General features: G+C 46.0%; 1 protein-coding gene across 1 annotated transcript in view; it reads right to left on the bottom strand.

Moving 5' to 3' along the window:
* Nucleotides 1-7475, bottom strand: part of LOC149350487 (E3 ubiquitin-protein ligase lubel-like) — a 30859-nt gene extending 23384 nt beyond the window's left edge. Inside the window, exons 1-5 of the mRNA XM_089579512.1 lie at nucleotides 7345-7475; nucleotides 5348-5380; nucleotides 5043-5249; nucleotides 2022-2168; nucleotides 1087-1188 (exon numbers count right to left, since the gene is read on the bottom strand). Of these exons, the coding sequence (XP_089435638.1) occupies nucleotides 1087-1188; nucleotides 2022-2168; nucleotides 5043-5249; nucleotides 5348-5380; nucleotides 7345-7371 (516 nt within the window). The 5' untranslated portion in view covers nucleotides 7372-7475. The remainder of the gene's footprint in view (nucleotides 1-1086; nucleotides 1189-2021; nucleotides 2169-5042; nucleotides 5250-5347; nucleotides 5381-7344) is intronic.
* Between the last annotated feature and the right edge of the window lie 8684 nt (nucleotides 7476-16159).

Here is a 16159-nt window from a genome sequence, read left to right as displayed (position 1 = left end):
TTCAAGGTTGTCTAATTAGTTAGGCTTAATTAACTAACTTTTTAATTATTGACCTGATGAACAAAGTGTCAATGGAAAAGTTGTAGATCGCTTTGAGAAACAGCTTACGGAGACATTTGCAGCAAAGTAATATTTACGTAAAGTAGTTTTTTTTTTTTACCGGCCTTTAACCATAACCCGCACAATAAGAAAAAGCTTCCACACGACAACTGTGCCACTTCAACGTCCCAAGAGGCGCCTTATTACTAAGAATAAAATAATAAGAATAGTAATAAGAATAAAATCCATTTTTTCTGAAGTCCTCTCCTCGATGAGGCTTTGGGTGCACATTGGGGCAGAGAAGTGAGCGAGCAGCTGGTCACGTGACAAGTTTCTTTTAAGGCCAATAAATGAAGCTACGTAAGTCGTAACTTGACGGAAACAGCACTACTAGCGGTTTTTCGAGGTGATCTATAACTTTTGCATTGACACTTTCTTCCTGAAGTTAATAATTAAAAAGTTAGCTAATTAAACTTAACTAATTAATGAACTTTGAAGAGCGAAAAAATACTCAAGACTAGGCCACGCGACTATGAACAGCCCTGAGTTGGTTTCACTGTACTCGGACACTTCGCCTTTTTTTAAGTTCGGTTACATTTAGCTGGGACACCTGGTATAGTGTGGTTAACGTGGTTACTATTTGGTCAAATTTGACCTTCACTGCGGACAAACGCGTCCTTGATAAACGTAAGTAGTAATAAGAGCTAACGCTCCTAAAAATGACGATGAAATCCAATGAGATTTTTTGCGCATGCTTATATCCAGACCGTTTTTAACCACATTCTGTCGCTAGACATCGCGTGTTAAGCCCGAAACACGACCAGAACGTGTTCTAGGCAAGCGTTTTGGCCTCTGTACCAGGCTGCGCAGGGGCAGAAATGTGGGCATGCACGTTCTTCATGAACACAACAGACTGCACTACAAAAAACGGGCTCCAAAAGGCTATACGTGCTTTATGTTGCACTGTTGAAGTGGGAGCAGCGCATGAGCACGAGATCTTACACTTCCGGATGAAGAACAAAGCAAGCCAAAAAAATGGAAACAAACCTTTTCATTGACGCAGTACACATACTCCGACTGACGCTCAATACTTTTGTTCAGCAATCTCGTGTCAAAGTCGTCGTAATCCCTGCCGAAAATCGACTTCAACTGTTTAGATGGAGAAAATAAACACAAGGCAGTGAGTGCTCAGTAAAATATTTAATTAAACTACAACCTTTCTTAACAATATATAATCGCCTTTATGCAAATTCCACCAGTGCACTGACCTCGTTTTTCATTATCATTCTCACAAAGTCAGCCTACCTTGTAGGCTGACTCCGATTTAAAAATGTCTTTACCCAGCCTTGACCATTGATTAATGCCATTACGCTTCTGATAGCGTCGTAAAAGCAGTCCATGAAGCAGTATCTCAGATTCACTGATGAAATTCGTTCACGTGTTATGCTGATGGATAAGGTGACAGATTCAAGTTGAAATTTCGCGAAATCAGGCAATTTGTATTACAGTGAAATTCATTCATCCATGTTTTTTTTTCTTTTCATTGCATGTTTTTTCCTGTCGAAATGTTTAATCCTGCCCTTTCCCTCCGTACTTATTTGCACTGGGGGTAACGAGAATAAACAACGAATGAACTGAATGTTGCCAGGGTCAGGCAGTGAGCCTTACTTTGTGCGGCGCTCAGAGACAAAGAAAACTACCATTTGCACTGCTCGTAACCTATGCAAGTTAACACCGATGAGCTAAATGATCAGCCCCTCGCTTCCACGCGCAAGCCTTGTTTGTTATGTGCCTCCACCTTGGTTGCTGCATTGAGCAGCGTGTGCAACAAAGCTAGGCGCGCATACTTTTTCGCCTGACCTTGGTCATGTTACACCGCATGCATGCGAAGGCTTGAGCACCAAAACGTGTACGCCTGACGCGCGCGCAAAAGTAAGTGTGTGCACTGAGGAACGGACAACACATATGTCGCGTATACGTACCAAGCGGATATTTTCGTGCTGGACAATTTCGGCGCTGCATTCCATACATGAAAGCTCCCCACTTTCAGCTCCGTTCCGAAAATGAGCTTTCAGGCAATTCGTGCAACCAGTGTGCTGGCACGGGTGCAGTTTATTCTGATTCAAGACCTGCAGGCAAGCGTGAGTATTAATGAAAACTTGATTTCAGAAAGTTTCGTGAAAGGCAGCTGTGCCCGAAGCGAGGAGCATTACGAAAACGTGCAAGTGCCACACAAAGCGACATTCGTGAGAGATGAGCGACAACACGCAGACACAGTCAGTGCGACGATCGAGACAGGTGCTGGAGTCCAAGTGCGCATTTATTCCGCGCCTCCGACATGCACATTCATTGAACGGCGGATCAAAAGCCGTACGTGCGGCAACTTTTATAAGCAACCTCTGAACGAGCGTATGCTGCGGCGGGCGATTGATTACATATCAGCGAAGAATACAGTCGCCGATCCCGAGGCACCAACGTCCAAAAAAAAATTTAAAATGTGTTGCCGCTTCAATAGGTTCAGTTACATGAGCCTAGGCAAGTGAGCTGAATTTCATTTTTTGGCGGGCCAATCCTATTGCAACCACAAGAATAGAGGCTGGAGAGTAGAGCGCACGCAGGATTTCAATAGTTTCTTTACCATTCCCTACCCGTAATACTTCGTGGTGAGGGCTGGGACATTTTATTTTTATTTTTTGGTTATCGCACTAATTTTATTCCTTCTTTAATTTGGGTTTATTATATTTAGTGGCACCAGGCGGAGGCATAATATTTTTCTACCTGTTTCGGACTGTCTCAACATATTTGTCCTTTTATTTGTCATTACCTGCTTTTCTTTCCCCTAACCTGACCCTCTACCCTATCCCTTTTGTTTCCGCTGCTGGTAGCCCTGGTTTCCTTCCTTTTTTTAGTATTTTGAATAAATCGCTCCGGTTACGGGTCTGAGTCCCCGCGAACGGTTGCGCTTATGAGCACCTTAAAATGTGGATCGGGCTACAAGCCAACCTACCTCCCGTGAGGGTGGGTTGCCTCAGCCGGATCCGATTGCATTTGCATGTACGCGCATGACCTCGACAGGTAAATGTCACCCCGACAAGGCCGCCTGAGCCGCTTTTGTCAGGTTCACCTCAGCACAGGAGTTAGCAGCGGCTAGGCTTACAACTTGAAAAACGCAGGGTACGGAGAGTTCACGTTAAATTTTTCAGGTAAACAACCATGCGTCAACTTAACGGCATGCTTCTGCCTGTGACGAAGGTATTGGACATGCGCTGCGGGCAAGATTTGGCGAGACTGCAGACTGTCAGCACGGCATTGTAATAGCTAAGAGACTTCGCCTTTCCGCCTTTTTTTTTTTTCTTCTCGAGGAAACGTTTTTCTAAATCTTTACAAAGATGACCACCTCAGCATGTCACCTAACCGCTAATATTGCAGATACATCACTTAATAAGGTTAATATCAATGTAATTATTTCATTTAACGAGTACACCTGCATACAACGCGGCCACACCGCCGTGAGCTGCCAAAATTGTCGAGTAAATTCAGTCATAGTGTCAAGGCGGCTTTCAGGGCGCCAACAACTTTAGGGTCACTCCGCAGTATCACTGCAATGCCAGATTATCCAGGGAAGATAAGAGAAGATATTTGTGTCATATTCGACGCGCCATTTCTCCTAATCAAAGTTTTGTTTCAATGCCAGTGGCGACTGTTCGGGCTTGACAAGTATAATAGACGCGATGCACATTTGACTTCCTTCGCCACTGGTCAGGTGGGTGCCGGGAGCACTTTACATTCCATGAGGATTTCGCATGCGAGTTCAAACCAAATTTGAGAAGCAACGGCTTGCGATGCAACAAGAAAGCCGCTGCAGTGGTTGTAAACGTCAGCGCTGCTTTGAAAACGCGGAAAGCTCCACAAAGTTTGCCATAAAGCCGCAAACTATATATTCCAGGTCCATATCGATTTTAAACGACTGGTTATGAAACAGACCTTACACTTATAGTTTCGTTAGCAACTTAATTTTCAATAAGGGAGTAATTACTCATTGGCATCCACCCGAGCGCAGCCATACGGCTACAAAGGAAAGTTATACAGATTTCTCAGAAACTTCGTAGTTAAAGAAAAATTCGTCCTGGTCCGGGGTTCGAACCCGGGACCACCGCTTCACCGGATCAGTCGCTCTACCAATTGAGCTAACCGGTACGGCAAGCTTATGGTAGGGCGCTACCATTCGCTACCATTCGCTCTCGCCCTACCATAAGCTTGCCGTCCCGGTTAGCTCAAATGGTAGAGCGACTGCTCCGGTGAAGCGGTGGTCCCGGGTTCGAACCCCGGACCAGGACGAATTTTTCTTTAACTACGAAGTTTCTGAGAAAGCAGTATAGCTTTCCTGTGTAGCCGTATGGCTGCGCTCGGGTGGACGTCAATGAGTAATTACTGCCTTATTGCAAATCTACTCCACCTTGGGGAATTCCCCTAAACATTTGACCAACTTAATTTTCGTTCCCATTAACAGAGAGCTGATGTTAATATGACGAAACCTGCAGCGCCTGACACGCAAGAATGAAATGATGCGTACCTTCCAAACTAAGGTTCGCTGCACCTGATTGCTGGAAATACTCGCTTCAAAATTTTTATTCGCAACAAAGTGTCGCAATTAACTGATTCCGTGCCTGTGTCGAGCAATGGACAACATACGCATTATTGCGTACTGTGTTATTCACATAATACTGAGGACTTTTAAACGCCAGTTGAGTACTGCCAGTTATCTACCAAATAGATTTGGCAAATTAATCGATTTAGCTCTGACATAGGCTCCCAAAGTGCCGACGTTGAACCCAACTACATGTGCAACTATGCCTGAAGCAAAAATGACCAAAAGAAAAAGGCAACTGAACGCCGCACGAACCACCACATATATCGATATGAGCCGTGCTCAGCACTGGCGAGGTGTAAAAGAAAAAAAAACACGTTCTTGCACTTGAGAGCGAAAATAAAAGTGTACTCACGTTTTCTGGGAACATGTTCGTGCACACCTTGCATTCGAGAAATTTGGTAGTGGTCAGGTACCTCAACGCACCATCAATCGACTTGTGCTCGTTGGCAGCACACAACGCTTCGTCTTCGCCAAAGCCCATTTTCTTCAGAAGAGCTGCCATGATTGCTTCGTCGATATTACGCGCAACCTTGTTGGCGGCGAACTCTCGAGCCTCTTTCTGCAAGACAGTTATTTTTATTTACCTTCTGCGTGCATCGCGACGTTTTGAGCCTAATGCTGCTGTAGAAATAGCACACAAAAGAAATTATATCTCACCATAATCAACTGCGCCATGCGCTGAACTTGTTCCTACGGGGAAAAAAAAGCACGTTGTACAATATTGTCACCGAGAGCCGGTAGATCGTTAGGAGAAAGGGCAGAATGGCACACCAGGACTAGCACAGAAGGCACACTCAGCCAACCTACGCTCGAGCCAGGGAAGACGACGACCAGGGGGTGCTATCGCACCGCACGGCGACGTCAGTAAACGGCCAACAATGTGGCAATATTTAGAAAAAAGAGTGTCGTGTGCAAGCTGATAGCACGCAACATAACACGCCTGAGCAAGACCATGACACAAGCCCAACGGTTAACATATTACTGGAATGCTCCGAAAGGCGTGAGGGGCGGGCGCTTCGCCACTGTCAGTGTCAGCTATCAGTAAGGATCAGCGTAAATTCCACGTAAGAAGTTCATTTCTTGTTTGCCCTAAGCCTGCGCAATATAGCCACAGTATGCTTAATTACAATAACCTAGGCACGTAGCCGCGTACCGCTTGACGATTCATTTCTGCGCCACGCCATTTCTGACGATTCATTTCAATTCTTTCTGCGTCACTCTATCAGTGTTCCTTTAGTTGAAGCCTCCAATGCAACAAACAACGTTTTGGTTTCTACATCACTCCGCACAGCTAATTTACGAAGTCAGTACGGTATGCATGAACAGTTACAGCTCACGCAGATAGCCCCAGTATGGAACGGCGGTCAAGGAATTATATCGGAGACCTTTCTAAATACGAAACTACGTCAAGCTAACGCAGCTCATTCGAAACCAATTGTATTGAAGTCTTTATATGTATTTTTTTAATGTCGCATGTTTTTTATGGTTCCTGCGCCATAGCCACCGTGGCCATAGCTGAGCCGAGGAAGGACCACTAAAGGGAAAAAATCGTTCTTGAAAGCTGTATGCCCATTTACGATCGGAGCGGTTAGAAGCGCCCCATGGTACCATAACAGCACGAAATTTTTCCTTATCTGGGTGCTAACGGCTGAAAAAGCATATCCAGAAGGTTTTTATGGTATCATTTATGCGCACCGATGTGTGTACATGCTTCTGGTCAATCTGCACCGCTGATGACTGCAGAAGTCTAGCTTTTCTTTTCCTTTGTACTCGCCTCGCTTTTTTGCTGATAAGCAACGGCAGAAACCGCTACGTTCGACGGCCAGTGTTCTGTATCCAATCATGGCAGCAATTCCGTTTTTGGCAACAAATGAAATATCCCTCGTTTTCTCAAAATTAATGGCTGAAAGCGTTGGCAGAGCGGAACATAACGCGTTCACGATATAGTACAGTACTATATAATAAGCCTAGCACGTATAAATTTGCAATACCCAAAAAGCCCTTACTTTCTCACAGCACGGCGCGACACTCCTAAACACAAAAAGTGTCGGCGCAGCTATGCAGAGTTCGATGCTGTTGCATACCGCATAGTTGAATATACGCAAACCTTGCCCTTTGCTTTAAAATGAGCCCGTTAGAAGGCTGATAGCGTCATGAACCATTCCTGCGTGCGCGCCATTGCTTCCAATGAAGTCCAATCTTCGAGGCATCGAACGCACGTTCGACTGCAGAAAAGTGGCATAAAAGCGTGCTTCTCAGCCGCGAAGCAATCACTCTTAGCTTGAAATACGGCTGCCTCCGTTAGCGTATACGGTATACCACTGTGTGTACAAAAATTTCGACGAGAACCTCATAACCGCCCAGCAGATAAGACACCTTGTTTCGTTGTGCTGGTTGCTCACGTAGCCCTCGTGAGTGCGGCTACATGTGGTCATTCGAAAGAAGAAAGATTTTCAGTGCTTGAAATAGATTCCGATCATGATTTGACAGGCGGCTGTTATAAACTGAAATGGTATTTTATACAGCTTACACAGCTGACTCGCAGTAACTGTTTCAATGAGACCTCAAAGGACAATTCGGCGGACCGATGCGCGCAGCACATCGCAAACATTCTCTGAAGATTATTCATGGGGAGAAAATGAAGCCACGCTCACATGGGTTACTTTTCTGGAGAGTGCCATCTTGCCTGCGGCTAACGCGGGGACCAGCACACCACGAGCAGCGACGACGCCCGCGCCTATGCCTGCGCTCGGAACACGTCAGGCTCCGGATAAGATAAGGCCGGCCGCGACAGCAGCGCCGGCGCACGTCCGTTCGGTGTGCAATGTGGAGATAATGGGAGTCAGCGTTCCAACCCGCAGAGGGGAACAACAGTGGCGAAAACACGTCGATTACAGCAGTTCCTTCTTAACAGAGTTAGCGCCATTTTTCACTGGGCTGCGGTAGTTGTTGTTGTTGCTGCCCTTGTAAAAATGGCGCAGTACTGGCCTCGAATAAAATGTTTCCTCCTCTTTTTTCCGAAACGACTGCGCGCTCAGGCTTCCCAATGTGCGCTTTACCACTAGTACGGCGTCTCCAGTCTGCGATCTAGCTCGATCGGTGCCTGTGTAAGAGATGGTGGTGTTGTTTTGCTCCTGAGGTATATATGGCATAAACTACTCAGTAATGCCAGGTGTCCCAGGTGTAGAAGCGGTCTGGTGTAGGATCCAGTCAAGCCGGCGCCACGTCTGCGTTGGCGCCGTGTGTAGACCCCCTCCCCCAAGCTGAAATATCTTGAACAGCCTCTACAGTACATGCACAATCACATGTCGTAAAGCGCCATAATAATGGCAGGAAACTTTAACCTGCCAAATGTGAACTAGATCTATTTGAGCTCATCCAATGTTACAAACAATATCTTGCTCAGTTTTCTGTTTACCTTCAACTTGTTTACCTTCAAGCTCAATTTTAGATCTTATTTTCGTAAGCGATTACTTTTTGAAAAAAAAAGATTAATGTCGATATTCTTGAAGGGCTATTTGACCACGATATGGTTTTGTGCACGCTACTGATTTCAAATCAAATTCGCCAGCGTAGTAAGTGCGTGTTGCGTGTACGCGTTTAACAAAGCAGACGATCATGCCATTATGACTTACCTGACCCACGAGTACTACGATTTCTATAAACTCTCTAAAAAGGGCTCTGCCAGCATTGATGAAATCTTTTTAGTTTAAGGCTCATGTCATGCACTGTTTGAGGCAGTTTGTACCACAAGTAAAAAAGGCTATAAGTAAGAAAAACCCATGCGTTACACTTGAAGTGATACAATTCAAATGCAGAATTAAAGTTTAAGGAGCCGCCGCGGTGGCTCAGTGGCTATGGTGCTCGGCTGCTGGCCCGAAAGACGCGGGTTCGTTCCCGGCCGCGGCGGCTGAATTTCTTTGGAGGAGAAATTCGAGGCCCGTGTACTGTGCGATGTCAGTGCACGTTAAAGAACCCCAGGTGGTCGAAATTTCCGGAGCCCTCCACTACGGCGTCTCTCATAGCCTTAGTCGCTTTGAGACGTTAAACCCCATAAACCAACCAACCAACCAAGTTTAAGGAAATCTAATAAATTACGCCCAGTTCCAGACTACCGCCAAAAAGTGAATTCATTAAACAGACTATAGAATAAAGGAAGAAACAATAGTAGCCCAACAACGATTTTGCAGTACAACGCTCAGTAATTTTATCAAAGACTCACCCCAGAAATTCTACCTCTATATCAGTCACAAACATAACCCCCAGAACCGTTGTCATCGACCGAAGAAAAGAAACAAGCGGAAGCTTTTAACATGTTCTTCCATTCCGTGTTTACTCCTGATAATGGCATCATGCAAGATTTCTGGCGAGAAATTATGCAGCACAACGATACGCTAGGCGCACCAGATATAACCGAAGCAGTTTTCTCGTACCGGTTAAATTTAGATGAAAAAATACAGATATGATTTATTTAATTACTTTATAAAGAAACTTGCAACAAATCTAAAAAACACACATGTGAGCTACTCAGGAACAAGAACCAGAGCTAATGTTTTAAACAATTACTAGGCACATTACCATAGCACGAAAATGCGCACACACCTCTCAACTGGCATGTTATAAATACAAAACACTACAGTAAACTATTTACACAACAATAGCACACCTTGAAAACATGCACCACCTGGACTTTGTATTTCCCAAATATAAGACATTCATTTTGTGCACAAAATTGCAACAAATAAACAAAAGTAGCAGTGCAACCTAGTTGGCCATTCAGAAACAAGGAGCAGAGGTATTATGAACAGCAGAGTTAGTTGTTGGGCTGGTTAACATCACTGATTTAAGTTAATAGTTTTCCAGCCCTACAGAACACACACACAGATACATGAGCCGCCGCAGTGGTTCAGTGGTTATGGTGCTCGGCTGCTGGCCTGTTAAGACACTGGTTCTATTCTGGCCGCGGTGGTTGCATTTCGATGGAGGAAAATTGCTAGAGGCCCGTAAATGCCATCTGCATGCAAGAGATCTAAAGAATGAGGACAGGTTCCAAACTTGTCAAGCACTGCAGTGATTGTACAGAAATTTTCAAGTGTGAAGATCCTTAGCAGAAGCAGACCACAAACCACTTGTGAAGCGACAGAGAGGCATCATATTAAAAAAGCTGGTTCACATTGTGCGAGCAATACTTCAATTGTATCATGTCACGCAGAAATGATGTTTCTTTCATAGTTTTTATGATAAAGGTGTGATAAGTTTTTTTTTTTCCTGCTGCGCTGGTCTGAGGGTATTTAAGCAGTGTCTGCGCCATTAAATAACTAGTTGTCAGTGAGCGCTGTGTTTTATCTTTCTTCCCAACTTCAGTAAAACAGCAAGTTGGTACATACTTGAAGAAAACAGCGCAGCAACAGGCACAAGAGAGAAGATGGGATAGGTGCTGACTAGCAACTGAAGGTTTATTGAAAAGGAACACATAAAATATACTCACTTTACAATATGCTCACTTTACAACCAAATATACTCACTTTACAACAACACTGATAAGCAATCAACTTCAGTCATGGTGGTCAAGATTCCACAGTTCACAGTCATGAACTGTCTGTCCTTGTTCATGATTGTGAACTATTGTATCCTGACCACCATGACTGAAGTTGACAGGTTATCAGTGTTGTACTCATGGTTGTGAAGAGAGTATACTTTATGTGTTCCTTTTCAATAAACCTTCAGTTGCTAGTCAGCACCTGTCTCATCTTCTCTCTTGTCCCTGTTGCTGCGCTGTTTTCTTCAAGTATCCTTCTTCCCTTCTTTGGTCATGCACCGTTGCACTGGAAAACTACAAATTTAAAGTACTGTCAACATTTGCCTGAACAATTTAGCGCGTCTAAAATATGCTTGTCTTCTGGTAGCCTCCAGCTGCTCACGATGATGGTCTCTTCTAATTCATGATGTCACAAGTGAAGCTGCATCCCTGAAAAAAAAAGAAACCAAAATTTCCTAATATAAGCATCTTGGTGGGCACACGCCTAATAACAAATCTTTTACACTCCTCAATGAACACAGACATTGGACAGCTCTGTACAAAGAACTTATGTCCAGTCACTTGGCTCAAACCAGAATAGTGAGAAAAAAAAACCGCCCTTCCCTGGCACCGCAAGCATATTTTAACAGCCTGAGCAACAAATTGTTCTGAAAGTGGCTAAAAAATGCATTCATTACATAAAAGACATCGACTATTCATGCCACCTAAAATTCCTCAAAAGCAAGCAAATAATATACAAACAAAAATTCCCATTCCCGCACCTCACAGCAATGGCCAGTGCTGCTGTCTCGCTTGAATCCTGCCTTACAAGCGGACCTACTGGTGTCAGCCATGGGGACGGCCATTCAATTGCTTAAAACCACAAGGGCATTTGTAGATGAAGGCGCGGCTGGAGGTGGTTGCACATCACTCCCTTTGTCTTCCCTCAATTGTGCCATGGCAGGTGGCCGACAAAGTAAACCGAGCGAAGAGGGCAGGCCCAGCCTATAGTCTTTTTCAGCCTCACTGCTGTGCACAATTTGAAAGGCAAAGTTGCTAACGGCCGATTCTTCCTGGGCTACATAAGCTAGATCACAAACTGATGATGGGTGCAGAGGTCAAGTGGATGCAGCTAGCACAGGAAAGGGCTAATTTGGGGAATATGGGAGAGGCTGTCGCCCTGCAGTGGGTATAGTCTGGCTGATGATGATGAAGGATGATTGAATACCAATGAATATTTCACTTTTTTTACCCTTGGCGCAAATCACTGCACAGTCCCATAAATGTTGGTTATAAGAGTATACATCTGACTGGGAATGAGAGGGCAAAGACTAAACTACTGGCATGATGCAGCAGCGTCAGTTTCGAGTGAAAGAATAAATTCTGGTTCCTTGCTTAAAATGCCGCTGGATTTATGCTATCTTCCAGTAGAATGCATGAGAACTGGTGTAATGCCCTCGCACAAAGTGCAGACGTTAAGGAACATGCACATGTTCTTCCAGAGAACGAAAAATTCCAAAGTAGTGGTAATTACCAGCGGTCATCACTGCTGGGTCAGTATGCCTCTGCGTCTTTAGTAATTTTCTAGCATCCGTGGGTAACTCTGGATGGTATGGCTTCAGCACTTTAAGCAGGGAATGCAGGTGAGAAGTAGGCTATTAATTGCCCACACGCGCAAGTCGTGCTCTAGACATTGAGTAGCGGCACCAGACTCAAGTGTCATATCCTATCTTAATAAACCACCAACTCCTCTGTCAGAAATCCGCGATAACTATTACGTTGCACTTTCTATGTCAGAGATGCTGCTAGCGGAGCTAAAATCCGACAAGTGAGAACTGCGGCTTTCAACTGTGTCCTCGGCTGGCGCTGATAAAGAGGATAAAATAACATTATGCGATGAAAAGGCATCTTGATACTGTTCTGCTCCTGTTGCGCACAATCTGCTGCCATGACCATTATCAAGACTGATAACTGCGTTTTCTAGTTCGTCGTGACAGCCTCTGCTGTTCTTCGGCGTCGTTGCCGAAAGGACACTTCGCTTAGCGAACACTTCATTCTCTTCATGATACAACGAATGTAGCACTTTATCAAACTAAACATCACGAAGGGCATGGGTAACATATATACACTACTGGTCATCCTCTGGGCAAGCCTTTATTGTTTCAGCTGAATTCCAGTGAAACCACAACGAAACACAGCAGCGCGGGCACGGCGACCGCAAAAAAAACTGTACTAGAAGAACAAAAAACGTGAAGATCTTGCCACGACTGCCGCTGACACGCGGGTTCTCGGACGAGCGCGCGTCGCAGGATTGGCTCTCGGCGCGGCTGCGAGTAGCCGCGGTTTGGATAGTTTGGATGGTCTTGTTTGGATATATGGAACGTTCCAATACTCCCAAGTAGACGTCTACTTAGACGTCTTGCCGGACAGCGGCCATTTTGAGACTCGTTCCAATTTTCACGAAGCCGTCCAAGAAGATGGCTTCGCCGAAGTCCACATCGATGCAGGCTAACTTCCTGTCTAAAGATGACGGAGCAGTTGGTGCAGTCAGAGCTGAGTGAGCCGTGCTCTTGGCGGGCACTGGAGCCCGGAGACGCACCATCTTTCAAGTGTCAGTCATTCTGTTAAGTTGATTTTTATAGGAACTGGTGGCAAATAAAGCCGTCTTTGTGGACCTACGATTATATTTGTGAATCGAGCGAGAGGAAATCGTGCGGGTGAGATCTTCTGCTATGCAGGTGAGATCGTCTGCTGAAGCGGTAGCGATGAACGCACCATTATTGCAGAAAAAATAAAATAAAATAAGAACTAGCAAACTACTAACAGCGCGTTTTTAACTTGTTTTATTAAGAATTTTTAAGAACATAGGAGTGCAACTATTCCCAAATGTTAGTTCAGTTTATAAGCCGCAAGGTGGCGCGTGAAGTAGACACGTTCCAAAACGTGTCTACTTCACGCACACAATATGCACACATTACGGAGTGATGTCAAATTGACGTTTCATGACGTATACAGTATTGTGCAGACTTCAAAAAAAGTTTCTCGCCTCATCCGATATGGCCGCAGCGAGTCTCCTGCCCTTAATATCCTCCTTACTATATCCCCACAAGAAGCTATATGCGTGCCATGTTGAACACTATTGAAAAGTACGAGGAGTGGGCTGAGTCGCTGCTGAGAGTCAGGGACCGCTTCACACGTACGCTTCAGACATCAGAAGAAGTCCCGGCTATTGACAACCACCTACTACATCTATGGGAGGCCAGAAGAAGTCTCACACGGCGGTGGAAAAGGCAAAAACATAACCGCAAGCTCAAGATCAAGATCGCAAAATTAAGCTTGCAAGCAGAAGAGTATGCACGATCCCTGGCCAAAAACAACTGGTTGGCCAAATGCGACTCCATGAAAGGCACCCTCAGCACCAAGGCGGCGTGGAGTCTTCTTAGATGTTTGATAGAGCCCTCTAAGTCTCGCGGGGATCAGCAACGTAATCTCAAGAGAGCCCTACACGGCTTCGCGGGCACGGACCAGCAGCTAGTTGCAGCCCTCGTGAGCAAGTACCTCTGTACAGTGAAAGACAACGAGCCAGTACGGGATTATGAGGGTATGGACAATCCGGACCTGGACAGAGAGTTCGAAGTCGAGGAAATACAGGCGGCGCTTATGGCCATGAGGCGGGGCACGGCTCCAGGGAACGACAGGGTGACGGTGGGATTGCTTGTCAATTTCAATCAGCAAGCGCTTGAACATCTCACGCAGTACATCAACGAATGCTGGAAAAGTGGACAGTTACCCAAGGCATGGAAGACGGCTGATGTCAGCTTTATTCCCAAGCCTGGAAAGGAGGTGAACATCAATAACCTCAGGCCCATCTCGCTTACGTCGTGCGCCGGGAAACTGATGGAGAAGGCGGTACACATGCGACTTTCTACGTATATAGAAGACCACAATATTATACCTCACACAATGTTTGGGTTTAGGGCACACTTGTCAACCCAGGACGTGTTACTGCAGCTGAAGATGGAGGTTATCGATCCCCCGCGCAAACGAAACAGTAGGGCCATACTAGCATTAGATCTGAAGGGGGCTTTCGACAACGTGAAGCATTCCAAGATTCTGGACAATCTACAGGGTACTCACTGCGGAAAGCGTACCTTTGATTACATCAAGGCTTTCTTGCAAGATAGGCAAGCGCACATCAGGATTGGCGACACGAGGTCCGAGGCGATACCCATGGGCACCAGGGGGACGCCTCAGGGAGCAGTCCTTTCTCCACTGCTCTTCAACGTTGCCCTCATGCATCTGCCGGAACAACTTAATGCCATAAGGGGAATCCGCCACGCCCTATACGCGGATGACATAACCATATGGACAACGGAGGGAAACATGGGACAGATGGAGGAGGCCCTCCAAGAGGCTGCCAGTACGGTTGAAAAGTATGCTGAAGAATGCGGACTGCGCTGTTCCCCGGAAGATTCGGAGCTCCTCGTCCTGCGAGGGAAGGGGGATACTGCATCGCTGGAAATCTCGGTCCATGATACACCTATTCCCGAGGTGGAAACAATACGATTTTGGGGCTGCTCATTAACAACAAGGGTGTGAACGCAGCAGCTATCACCAAGCTCCGAACGGTGTGCGAACAAGTCATCCGTATGATATCTCGGATCACAAGCAAGAAAAACGGCATGCAAGAACAGGATACCCTTCGACTAATATAGGCCTTTGTCATCTACAGGATAGTGTACGTGGCCCCGTACCTTCGTTTGAGGAAGACCGATCTAAACCACCTGGACGTTATCATTCGAACGGCTTATAAGAAGGCACTCGGCCTACCCATGAAAGCATCTACGGAGCGTCTACTAAAACTAGGGGTACACAACACGGCTGATGAATTGATTAGCGCCCATCTTACAAGCCAGGTAGTGCGACTGGCCACAACTACGACCGGCCGCAGGGTCTTAGAAGATTTAAATATTAGCTTTCCGCAGCAAGTGGCTGGGAGACAAGATATACCTAAAGAGTGGAAGAGCAAATTCCTTACGCTTCCGCTTCCCAAAAACATGCACCCGGAGCATCATCATGCTAGACGAGTGGCGAGGAGCAAGAAGATGAACGAGTGCTATTCAACAAAAGAAGGAGCCTTCTTCGTGGACGCTGCGGGTCCTGTACAAGGAATATCAACAATCTCAGTGGTGCACCAAATGCAAGTCGTGGACGGGCTTTCAGTTCGTAACGGGGATACACAGGCTATGGAGGAAGTAGCGATAGCCCTTGCCGCAACGCACTCAGAATCTAAATACATAGTTACAGATTCCCAGGCGGCTTATAGAAACTATATGCGTGGCAGAATCACGCCGCTAGCCTGCAAAATTCTTAGTCAATGTAGGACTTCAGCTGAACAGAAGGAATTAATATGGGTACCAGGTCACCAGGGAGTTGAAGGAAACGAGCGCGCACACGCTTCGGCCCGAGCTTTTCTTCCCCGGCATCCTTCTACGTCCTCCCTTCCTGATTCTGGCTCCCCCTCTCCGCTAAAGACATATTCAGAAATATTGCAACATTTGCGCCTTGAAAGGCAGACACTCCCGAGGCCCGCTAAGGGTCTCAGTAAATCAGAGGAATGTCACCTTCGCAGGCTACAAACTATGTCTTTCAATAACCCAGCTACGCTTCACGCCATTGAGCCCGAGTCCTTTTCGGCACAGTGCAAATTTTGTGGCCAGAAGGCAAACTTGTACCACATGGTATGGGCTTGTCAGAAAAATGACAGCATTGAGATCATAAATCAGCCAACGCGGGAGGGCTGGGAGGCGGCCCTGTCCAGCTCGGACCTCGAGGAACAACGAGCCCTCGTCGCCAGAGCACGGGCAGCGGCTTTCACCAACGGCGTCCCGGACTAGGGACCCGATCAGCCTTCCCTTCAACTAAGGCTTTAATAAACGTTTTCATCATCA

The sequence above is a fragment of the Amblyomma mixtum genome, chromosome 3, assembly GCF_055824585.1.
Source record: "Amblyomma mixtum isolate Tamu chromosome 3, ASM5582458v1, whole genome shotgun sequence".
Taxonomy (NCBI): Eukaryota; Metazoa; Arthropoda; class Arachnida; order Ixodida; family Ixodidae; genus Amblyomma; species Amblyomma mixtum.
Note: the sequence above shows the minus strand (reverse complement) of the source record. Positions and strands in the feature narration are given on the sequence as shown.